At 49.5% G+C, this 12063-nt stretch overlaps 1 protein-coding gene across 1 annotated transcript in view; it reads left to right on the top strand.

Moving 5' to 3' along the window:
- Positions 1-12063, top strand: part of RGS3 (regulator of G protein signaling 3) — a 115682-nt gene that overhangs the window by 38793 nt on the left and 64826 nt on the right. The window contains 3 exon segments of the mRNA XM_039866859.1: positions 2022-2218; positions 4489-4572; positions 9860-9971. Coding sequence (XP_039722793.1) covers positions 2022-2218; positions 4489-4572; positions 9860-9971 — 393 coding nt within the window.

Here is a 12063-nt window from a genome sequence, read left to right as displayed (position 1 = left end):
TGTGTGTGCCTCCCACACTGGCCCTGGGACAGGCAAGGCAGCGTTTTGTCCACTTTACACTTTGCAGTGGAGAGAACTGGCTCAGAGGGGCAAGGAAACTGTTCAGGGTGCACGACCAGTCTCTGGGGAAGCCTGTGCTCACGTTCAGGTGTCTTGTGCAACTCAAATCCTGAGAGACTCAGGATGGGTTCTTTCAGCAAGGGGCCATGGCCTGGCAGCACAGACCCCCCTGGGACATATGTCATGGCCGGATCAGACCATGAGCTGTGTAACTACATCCATGGATCTGTCTGCCCTCCCCCTGCCCCCGTCCTGGGTTCATGCTCTTTCTACTTTTCTCGAAGCACCTCCCCGAAGAGGCAGGAAGTGGTTTCAGTGATTATGGTTTGAGTGCGACCCCAAGATACAGCTGGGATCCGTGGTCACTTGTGGGAGGGGGAGTCAACTTGTTTTTCTCACCCTGCTCCGTGAGAAGGGGGACAAGGTGGGTGGAGGAAACTAGTGCGAAACCTTCTGAGTTGAGTTTTTCCTCTGAGGTTGTGGACCTCGCGTTGGTGGGGAGCTTCCCCCAAATGTAGCTGGAGTCAGGCCACATGTTTACCCCCTGGCTGCAAGGACAGGGGGTGGTGGAAAGACACCTGGGCTCTGCGATATGAGCTGGGCATGCAGGTGAGGGATGGCTAGTCAGTCGGCTGCCCACCTTGGCAGCAGGAACCCTTGGAGAAGCCAGGAGTTGGTAGAACCTGAATGCTGCAGAGTATGACTCCTACCTGCTTGTGTCCAAGAATCTCCGACTTTTGAGCTGCTCTCTGTTTTGCTTCTCTGCCCATGGAACTCTATTGACAAAGACCTGCAGGACATCCCTGTTCAGTGTGGGGGAGTGTCTGGCTGTATCCTCTTAAAGAGGAACCCCCTGAATCCTTTCTGCTCTCTTCCCTGGGGGTGTCTCCCACTCCCTGTCTTTCTTTCCTTTTTCTGATTAGAATAGTTTGTGAGTTGGTGGCCAAGCCAGGAGGAACTCCTGGCTGTGATAAAACCTAGGATTCCCAGACTCCCTGAAACACATGATTAACTTGCTTTTCCAAGTGGAGGAATTATCACAGCAAGAACCACAATAAGTTAGCAGCTGACTTTTATTGTGTACTTATAGGTCCCAGGTCCTGTGCTAGGGGCTTCACTTACAGCATCTCATTTAATCCTCACAGCAACCCAGTGAGCTTGAAACTGTTATTATGGTTGAGGAAACCAAGACTCTGAGGAGGGAAGTGAGTTGCTGGAGGTCACCAAGCCAGTAAGCAGAGCAGTGGGATTTGGGCACAGCCATCTGGCTTCTGGCTGGTGCTCTTTCCTGAGAAATGGAGTAGCAGGAGCCGATCCTTGTTCTAGACTGACTTCAGTGAGCCAGGTTGCTCCAGCCCCCTTGGCTGATGGAGGGAGGACCGCGATACATCCCGGGGAAGCCCACTGTCTCTGCTACCACTGCAGAGACCCGATTTCCAGTCCTTTGGTCCGTGTGACCGAAGAGGTGATGGGGTGGGAGAGCTGTGCTAGGTGCGTGCAGGGAATGGTGGGGATGGGGTAAGGGGGAGACCATGTGCTCTGCCACCTGGGCAGTTGCTGCTCTGCCCCAACTGATTGTCCTAGGTGGAACTGTGGTCCTGGTGAGGTCAGATCTTCTGATTTTTAAAAGTATGAGGCCAAACCGATACTTCTGATTTGGGCCCTGGGTCACCAGATGGGGACTGTAGCCTCCATCACAGATGGTCGCTCTCAGCTCCGTCCAAGCCTTGGGGTTGTTTATTCACGTGTCAGTATCTCTCATAGATTGTGAGAGAATTCCTTGAGAACTGAGACCCTTCTGAGGCCTCCTTGTATTATTCTCAGCACCTTGCACAGGGCCTGGCACGTAGCAGATGCTCACAGCAGTGGCTGTTGACTGAGTCTGTCTCCTGCTTCTGCAGAGGGGATGCCTTCGCAGGGGTCATGGAAATGCCTCACAGTCCCCCATCTCTGTTCCACAGAATCAGGCAGTCCCAGTAAAGGGAAGTCCTACACGGGCCTAGGGAAGAAGTCCCGGCTGATGAAGACGGTGCAGACCATGAAGGGCCATGGAAACTACCAGAACTGCCCAGTCATGAGGCCACACACCCCACACTCAAGCTATGGCACCTATGTCACCCTGGCCCCCAAGGTCCTGGTGTTTCCTGTCTTTGTTCAGGTGAGCTGGTGAGTGCCCCCAAGGGAGGTGAGAAAGAGGAGGGTCCTTCATCTCAGGACTCGGAGATAGTCCCTTATTCCAGGACTGGGAGCCCGGCCTCCTTTAGGGAAAGACAAATAGCATCAGACGCTTAGCATTCTCGGGGTTGTACTGAGGCAGCCCAGGTCTCTGGGAGAGTGGGGGCAGGGAAGCCCAGCAACAAGGGGTCCCCTCCCTGTACCCACGGACCTCCCCTTTCTCCAGGGATAAACCGGGCACACTACAGCTGCTTGTGTTGTCACTGGGCCTCTGTGCTGAGGCTTCTACTTCCTGGCTCATCCAGTGGTTTATTGTTTGGAGATGATCAAGGGAGAGCCTCGAAGTCTGACATCTTATCTGGCCTCCTTGGTCTTGGCAAACGTGTCTGGCCAATAATAGCTGGTGGCCTGAGATTCCCTTAGATCTCCCTGCTCCTATTTTTCCCTCTTCTCTCTCTTCCTCCCCATTTCCAAACCTTTATTGATTCTATCACCCATATCTAACCACTGCGAGCATTTACTATCCATTTTTTATCCTGTCGCTCGCTTTTTTTAAAATGAAAGTTGCAGCACGAATGTTTCCCATGTTATTAAATACTTTCTGAGCCTATGTTTTGTAGTGGCTGCACACTATTATATGGACGTACCATATTTATTTAACCAGTCCTCTATGCAGACGCTTATGTTATGTCTACTTCTCTTGCTATTATTGTAGATAATTCTGTGATGAAAACCCTTGTGTATGACTTGCCTCTCTGATTATTTTCCTTGGAAGAGAGTCCTGGAAGTGAAATGACTGAGTTATGGGTCATAAGCATTTTAAAGGCTCTTTATATATATTGACAAATTACTTTCCATAAAGGCTTGGTTAGTTTATCCTCGAGGTCACCAGCAACATAGAGGTGACCATCCCAAGGGCTTCATTTCTGACCATTATTTCCTTGTCTGGTGTCTCTGGCATCCCACTCTAGGCCTGCCATTGTCTAGTGGACCTTAGGACTCACAGTTTTTAGGACCTGGCACACCTCTGGCGGGTGACATATTTCTCTTTGACTTTCTTTTGGTCTCTTCTCTTTCTAGGGATGTAACCACAAAGGTCTTGGCATCCACGAGGGGTTATTTTTTCTTTTCATTTCAAAATTTTTACAAAAAATTAAAATTAGTTTTTAAAAAGTTATGAAAAATTTTCAGTTGTAGAATATATAAACCAAAAAAAGGCATGACACTTAAATGTGCAGTTTAACAAATGATTTTAAAGTTGATATCCACGAAGATAAAGGAGTAGACCATTGCTACCACTCCAGAGGCCACGTATATCCCTTCTTGATTGGAATGCCTCCCTCCCCAGCAGAGTACCCGCTAGTGTGACTCTATGATAATCATTTTCTTGCTTTTCTTACCATCTATGTGTGCTTTCCTAAATAACACGCGTGGTGTGGCCTCTTTTTGAATGTTATTTAATGAAACCATACTGCATATATTCTTTTGGGCCCTGCTTCTTCTGCTTCATATTATTTGTAAGATCCACCCAAGTCATTGTGCGTAGTTGACATTTGTTCAGCACTTTGCTTGGCGTCAGGTGCTTAGAAGCCCTGTTATAAAGATGCATGCATGAGGATAAGTCCTGCTGGGTAGTCCAGAGCTTTAAGGAGCTTTCTCTGAACTGGGCAGGGAGCGGGGGCTCCTCAGTGGATGTGGGGGAGGGTGATGGGATAGGGGGAGGGGTTCAGGTGAGAACTGGCCCCTGGGAACTGATGGCTGAGAAAGAGTCAGTTAACCGTGTGTTATGAATGTAGAGCAGGGATGGCATGGCTTTGAAGGGACTCAAGTGACCAAATCCGGCACAGTGTGTTATCCAGAGACCTCTCTGGAGGTATCCTGAGAGCCTGGACCTTACAGCAGAGATCATCCCGTGAGACATGGACAGGACAGATGGGAGCATGTGGGGCCTGGGAAGTCCCAGGAGCCCAGAGAAGTGGGGGAGCTGGGGGGAGGAGGACTGCGACATGCGGTTGGACTTCCTGCCAGAGAGTGTAAGACGCACAGTGAGGGCTGGTGGTGAAGGTGGCAGCAACAGTTCCGCCCAGGACAAGAGTATCTTTCTGTTTCCATCTGGGTATGAGGGGGCGAGTGGGTTCTTGGGGTGTGGGGAGGCCTGGCAGTCTTTTCTGTGTCTGGCTTTGCCAAGCTGTCTCCCCTTCCACCCACAGCCATCTCCATCAGGCCTCTTTGAACTGCCCACTTTGTTTTCAGCCTTTAGATCTCTGTAACCCTGCCCGGACCCTCCTGTTGTCAGAGGAGCTGCTGCTGTACGAGGGGAGGAACAAGGCTGCAGAGGTAAGGCTTACATTTGTGCTTCCCAGTCGGGGTTTTCTGGTGGGCTTCGTTGTCTCTCCTCCATCTCTCTTCCTGATGGTCTTAGAATTATATAATCTCAGGGTGAAAAAAACCTGGAAAGTCTTTCATCCCCCTCCATACCCTCCTTACCACACAGTGACCCAGCTTTTTATTGTACATTTGTAGTGATGAGGAGCTCACCCCTTTGCAAAGCTGTTTAGCCCACGTTTGATAGTTAGAAAGTTTTCACAGCCCCGTAAAGACATCTTATTGTCTATCCCAGCTTCCTCCAAGGAGCGGAAGAGAAGGCCATTCACCTCAGCTTTGATGAATGACCTTGTGGGTGAGAATTTTAGAGGAACATCAATTACCCAGGTTTTCTGGGTTTGTTTTAAGCCAAATCTCAAATCGCCTTCTGAGGAATAAGTCTGTGATTTCTCCTGGACTTCGGAGTCTGGGGTGTAGAGATCCTGTCACCCTTCCTGGGTGCTGGTCCCTGCTGATGTCTGACTGGAAGAATTTCACTCACCCACACAGTCCCCAGAGCTGGCCAGGCTCCAGTTCAGTCCTGTGAGCTTGACTCAACTTGGGCACAGAAGTTGGTGCCCTGGGATTTTCAAGGCTACCTGAAGGTAAGGGGCTTGCTGTAGATCAGGCCCTCATTCAACACTGGCAGTGTGGCTTGGCTGCATTGAATGACAGCTTGAGGTAGTGTGGAAAGATCAGGAAACCTGAAGGCAGGAAGTACCTAGCCAGCTCCTGCTCTGCTGCTGGCTCACTGGAGACTTCTCCCTCCTTCTTCAGTCTTCTCATCCGAATAGTGGGTGTGTATTTGAGGCAGCTGGGGTTGGTTGCTCGCTAAGGATCCTTTCGGCCTCAGCATTCTGGGACAGTATATGTGTAATTGTGGCTAAAGCAGAGGCTGCTTTTATTTTGTTTTTGAATAAGCAGACCAGAACTCATATATTCCAAATGCACATCGTCTCTTTCAAGGGAACTCCTTGGGGAGACTGCATCCTTATTTCTACCACGCTGGCATTGCTCACTACATTTCTGGACCTCCTCTTGGGGAACTTTCTTAAGAACCTTGGCATATCTTCTGAATCGCCTCTATGGGAGTAAAACTTCATCTGTTGAGGGGGATTTGAGTTTTAGGAACACGAAGTCACTGGGTGCTGTGCTCAGTGAAGAAGGGTGTGGTGGATACAGTCGAGTGGCCAAGGGTCAGAAAGCGAGGTGGGGCTATAAATTCACAAGATTCTCAAGAAGGCATTTAGAAATGGCAGCCACCCTGAAATATATAGCTATGTTTACATTTGCTCTTTTATTTGTCCACTCACCTTTACGTCTCCAAACCTTGAGCACTTACTGTGTTACTGTGCATGCATTTTACATATTACATCTCAATTAGCTCTTGAAGCAAAGGCACAATTGTCCTCACTCTATAGATGAGGAAACTGAGGCACCAGCAAGATTAACTGGGACTCGAGGGTCTCAAGGCTTATTTATAGGGGATGGAGCCAGGATTAGCACTCGCATCTCTGGCTCAGGCATGCTTTCCGTGATACCGTGCTGCCTCTGGCCTGTTTGTTTAAAAACTAACTAGTAAACACAAGTAGAAGCCATAGCATGATTACAATCTGTCTAAAAACTCTTTGTCTAATGGTTCTTTGGAACCTTAGAACTAAGAGACCCCTTTCGAAGATCAAAAGAAGCAATTTGAAGATGAGTAAAATAAATATATTTCTTTTTTTGATGTATGCAAGGAAGAAAGTATGTGCATCTTAGTGTCCTGTCATGTTATTCATTCCAGAATTATGACCCGGTCCAAGAGGGGCTTGGATAAATTTGCAGAATTGCAGTGTTGGTTAGTCCTCAGGAGCCGTCTGTTCTGATTTCTTCCCTGTGACTTCTAGCTGATGGTTTTCCAGCCAGTTCTCGAGTCTGCAGAGGCAGCCCCTAGAGGCATTGGTTTTGTTGCTGGAGAGTGCTAAATTGTAGAAAGTTCTCTCTTAAGCTCAATAGCAATCTTTATTCCCGGAATGCTGCCTCTTAGTTCTTGGTTCCTTCTCTGCTCTGAGCCTGCTCCAGTTTGCTAATGTCTGTGAGCTGATCCAGACCCGCACTGTGAACCGCCCTCATTACACAGCCTCCCAGCAGTCACAGACTTCATTAATATGCTCTGAAATCAAATAAACCAAATGAGGTAGCCTCATTTATACATTTTAATAATAGTTATTGAGTGTCTACAATGTAGCCAGGCCCTGTGCTTGAGCTTCCAGGAGTACTATGGGGCCCAAGACAGACACACCCTCACTTTACATACTGACTCACTGAGTTTACCATTAACTAAGGCACCAAGGTCTTTTCTGCAATGCCTGCCCTTAGGCCAGCTTCCCAGAGGAAGCTTCTTTAGGGTTACTTGGGAGAAGCGACCCTCCAAGTTGCAAGGATTCTCTAAGGAAGTGATCCCTCAACGCTTGACCCTTTGGGAAAACAGATGTGTCCTCGGAGCAAGTGTAGTGGGGAGACACCTGGTGGGCAGCAGGTAATTGGGCCATGGAGGTGGGTGACACTCCACTGTGGGCTGCTGTGGCTCCTGCTGGAGCAAAGCCAGCAGGATGCTGGTGAGATGGAAGAGGGGCTCACCTGCCTTCCCCTGGCACGCTTGCCCCTCTGCCCTGCCTCCAGCCATGTGCCAGTTCTGTTCTTTCCCTGACCTGACCTTTGGGGAAATTCTTCGTTCATGCCTTAATCACTTCCTGTCTAGACCACATTTCCAGTTCTGGGAAGCAGGGCCAGAGCGGCAGCCTGGGGCTTTTCTCACCTTGCCCATGGGCGCTTGCCATCTATCCATCCCTTTCTGGGCTGGGGCCGTTTTTAAAATTTTTTAGGCTTCTGACAGACTGTTTAGTCCACCTCTTACCCTGCCAGCTTCCCTGCGGGTCTGCAGGTGACTTCCAGGTTTTTCTTGAGTGGGTCGGGGAGCCCAGTGTTTGCTTGTGTTGGGCTAGTTTAAAGCCTTCTCCTTTCTACTGCTTGGACTTTGAAGACCTCCTCTCAGACAACCAACCCCTCAAATTCTCCTGAACTCTCAGATCATCCCCCCCACCCCAACTTCATTTATTTTTTGGTCTCCTTTGCTCCTCTTTTTTGGTCTTTGTTGGATTCTTTCACAATCAGAGACGGGACAACCGAAGGCATATTGCTATCTCTCTGTATAGTGAGCACTTTGGTGTCAGCCAGACCTGGGCAATAGTTGCTGGCTGTGTGGCCTTGGACAAGTCACTTAACCTCTTTGAGCTGTAGGGTCCTCATTTATAGATGAGGGCAATGATGTTATTTTTAAGTGAGGATCCACTGAGCAGAAAATAAGTGCTCAACAAATGGAGGCTTCTGTTGGGCTGTGTTGGGACAGGGCTGTGGTAGGAGGGCGTTGGGATAGAGTCATCACCCGGATCCTTGCCAACCCAGGGTTCCAGAGCCCTAATGTTTTGGTCCCATTAAGGGAGCTAGAGGCTCTGAGAGCCTCCTGCTCAAGGACGCCCTCCCTGTATTGTCTCTGTGGCCGACATTCTTCAAATCTCTGTGTTTGTGTTACACTCAAGAAGCCAAGTGGTCCTTTGAAAAATATTTATATTCTTTTAAATTACACAAAAGTAACAGAGTCCTGTTGCAAAATAACGCAAATTAAGCAGAAATGAATAAAGGAAAATCCACTCCCCAGAGTGAAGAGTGTGGTATCTTAGACATTTGAAAAATGTTAAATATAGACAGATTTATAGTTTTGTTTCACAAGATTGGATTATCCACTAGGTATTTTTGCACATTGCACTGTTTTGACTCATGATGGACAGATTACAGCTTCTGTCTACGTAGCTCTACTTTATACTTTTAGTAGTTGCACAAAATTTTACCACATGAAGGTAGCATAATTTATTTTATCCATCCTCTCTTGATGAGCGTTTGTTCTTTTTTCTTTCACCCTTCCCTTGTTTATTTTATTACCTTTTTTTTCCTATGTCATCCCCATTCCCCACTCCCATTAGTTTATATAAGTTTTCTTTTATCACAAAATATTGCTAAGAACATCTTTACAGGTTCATATTTATCTAGCCTTATAAGTATTTCTGTCGGATAGTCTCAGAGGTGAAGTCGTTAGGTTGCCTTTAACAGTTGGATAGCTAAATGTTAACACGCTGGCTTTTTAAACTTCAATGACAACCTAACAGGTACTCACTGCGACCCTTGCTAGTGCATGCCAGGCCCTCCTAGCTGACTCTTCTAACTTCAGAAGAGATGAAGTGTCGAATTTTGACACCGCAAAGGGAAATTCACATAATTAATTATATTTTGTTTTCCTCAGAGAATCTAAAATTGGATTTTATTGCTCTTGACTACAGACCACTGCAGGATTTACAAAACAAAGAATGGTGTAATCTTTAGTGGCATTTGAGGATTAAGGGGATTTTTGTAGCACAAAAATATGCTGAGCATGCCTGTTGGTTTACCTATAATGTCTAAAAATAGCTTTCTCCTTTATTTTTGAAGCAGCTAGTGCATAAAAGGGATAAAAGTTGTGCACATGTCTGTATCGGAGCATAAGTAACTGGCTTTTTCTTGAACTGATTGCGCATTACTGCAGTTAAAATTATCTGCAAGGGATTGGGTTGTCATAATATCTCACACTGCATGATGCTTCAATTCACAGTCTGCACAGAGCTTGTGAAAGGAGCCTGTGGGGAAACTGGGCAGAGTCTCTGCCCCTGTTTGTATGGATGAGAAAACTCGTGGGACTTAACCGAGTTTTCATGGCTACTTAGTGGGATAGGAGCCTCATGACTTTTGATTTCAAATCTAGTGCTCTTAGAGCCAGATATTTAGAGGAGAATCCAAACAGATGCGGAACATCCTGCAGCTCGGGAGTGGCTCTAAGCCAAGGGTGCTGGGCTGGAGATTCCAGGGGCTTTTGGCCAGAGAGGTGGGCTTGTGGGCTGTCAGGCCGCGGAGAGGCTTGCGGGGGCCATCTGCCATGGAGGGTGAGGGTCATTTCTGTCGTTTATTATTTTTTTCCCACTGTGAGGTGTGGAGCTGTAGAAAACTGTAGGACAAAGGGGCAGTCTCGACTACAGGTCAGGTCTCTGCCCTTGCCTGAGGCCACACTAAGTCCGTTCCTGGTTCTGTCTGAGATGATGAGGGATCCTTATCTGGTCCTCTAGGAGAGGTCATGGCTCCCGGCCTCTGGGACAGCTGAAGAACCAGTTCTGTTTGCTCTTGCCTGACACAGGTGACGCTGTTCGCCTATTCGGACCTGCTGCTCTTCACCAAGGAGGACGAGCCGGGCCGCTGCAACGTCCTGAGGAACCCCCTCTACCTCCGGAGCGTGAAGCTGCAGGAAGGTAAGTGATTGCCCAGGATGCCCTGGGACCCCTCCTCGCTTGTGCCAAATCCACCACTCTGGACACTCTAGAGGCTCAGTTTGGGTCCAGCCCCTCTGGTGCTGAGCTGCTAGTTGTCGGTGAGGCATCTGAGCATGTGCCATCCGGTCCTGTCCCAGGGCTGGTGGGCTCTCAGACACTTACGTTCCATTCTAGGCTGGCAGACTTCCCCATGCACCCTGAGTTTTGCTGGGAGGTTTCTTTTCCAGAGATGTTTAGGGAGGATGGGGAGTAGAGTGGGAAGGGCTTTGGACTTAGACCCGCGTTCGGATCTCGGCCCTGCCCCCTCACTACTTATGTGACCTTGGGCAAGTTACTCAACCTCTCTGAACCCGTTTCCTCGCAGGTAAATGTGGGATAGCAATAGTCTCTCAGAAGGTTGTTGCGAAGGTTAAATTAGGTCATATATGCAAAGTGCCTGACCCACACCAGGTGCCCAATAAATGCTACTTGCCACCACACTCACCACACATATCCGGGACAAGAGACCACTGTTCCTTCTCTCTCGGCTGCGTTGCTCTGGCCAGAGCCCAAGGAATCTGGAGCATATGTGGCTGGGGGCCGGCGAGCAGGAGCACCTGGGAGCGTGGAGTGAACCTCAGCCCCAAACTTTGCATCATGCCCTCCTCCACTCGGGAACGGGAAGCCGGCTGGGAGAGTATCTGTTGAGTGGTTTGGTTTGGCGCCTGAGGTCTCTGCTGAAAGGGGCTTGATTTCCTCTCCCAGATTGTGAAAACAACAACAGACCTGTTTGAGCATGAGTGACAGGAGCAGGGAGGAAAATATTACCCAACGAAAGAATTCTGTTTTGACGGGTTTTGCTCCAGGAAAACTTCCTGCCTGTTTGCAAACCCGACCTGTGTGCTTGGCCCCTGCTGGCCTTCCTCCTTAGACACCGGGCAGCGTGAGAACCAGGAACTACTTACAACTTCTTCTCTGCCTCTAGCTTTCTCCTGCCCACTGACCAGGGCGGCCACTGAAAGGAAAAAGCAAGTCACCTCGCTTGGGGCCAGCCCCTCCCTCGGGGCGGGTTCCATCGGACTAAAGTCAGTGGTGAGGAGCAGTTCTCTGAGCAAGTTCAGCTCAGACCCTGGCACTGCAGGGAGCTCCCTTGGGAGAGGGGCAGGTGAGAGCTACTGCCCTTGGCTTCCTGCTGCTCTGTCTTTTCCTCCCTCCCTCACACCAGCTTCCCCTACATGTCCACTGCCGCGTCCCGCCCACCCTCCTGCGCACACACTGTACAGTCCTTTCCTGTGTGCATCTGCCCATCCTCAGCTCAGACAGTCTGGGACCCAGTCGGCTGTGAGGAGTACTAGGGGGCAGGTAACGTGGGCTGATCGATTATAGAATGGAACCCTTACTGGGGGGCAGTGCTCAGCCTCTTGCTTAAGGGAGGGAGAGAAAAGGAGGGGGGCTCACACTGGTTGTGCTCTGGGTAGGGTTTGTGATGGGAGCGACAGGGGCCGTGGAAGAGCTGAGGGTAACAGCTGGGAGTTTGGGGTCTGGGCTCAGCTTTGCTGCTGACGTGCTGAGTGACCTCAGCTGGCTCTTTCTCTTTTCTGGGCTTCGGCTTCTCTGACTGTGAAACAAGGGTTGGGCCAGTCCTTTGTGTTCCCTCCCAGCCCTGGTATCCCCAGACAGACCCTGAATTGCTATGAGAAGCTTGATAGTGCCTGTATGTCTTGCCACCACCCCTCGAGGGAGCCTTGACTGCAAATTGGTTGGATCGTCCCCTCCTAGAGCCTCCAGACCTAAGGTTTGAAATTAGAAGCAGGGTGAGCTCCAGCCTCCGCTGGGTGGTGGATGGTCATGTTAGGTGGTGTGGGGCCTTGAGGTTTTGCAGAGAAACCTCCCAGATGCTGAGCTCGTGCGAGCAACAGCCTTGTGCAGGCATGGCTTTCTGGGGCTGGAGACCACATCCTCTCCCCGCAGATGGCAGGCTGATGGTGGCCAAGGCCAGCACTCCTCAGGAGAGATGACCATGCCATGAGAGCCTGTTGGGTTGGCATGAGAGGGTATGTGTGTGTGTCTGTGTGTGTCTGTGTGTGTGTCT

The sequence above is a fragment of the Pteropus medius genome, unplaced genomic scaffold, assembly GCF_902729225.1.
Source record: "Pteropus medius unplaced genomic scaffold, Ma_sr-lr_union100, whole genome shotgun sequence".
NCBI classification, from domain to species: Eukaryota; Metazoa; Chordata; class Mammalia; order Chiroptera; family Pteropodidae; genus Pteropus; species Pteropus medius.
This window is presented reverse-complemented; position numbering and strand designations above follow the sequence as displayed.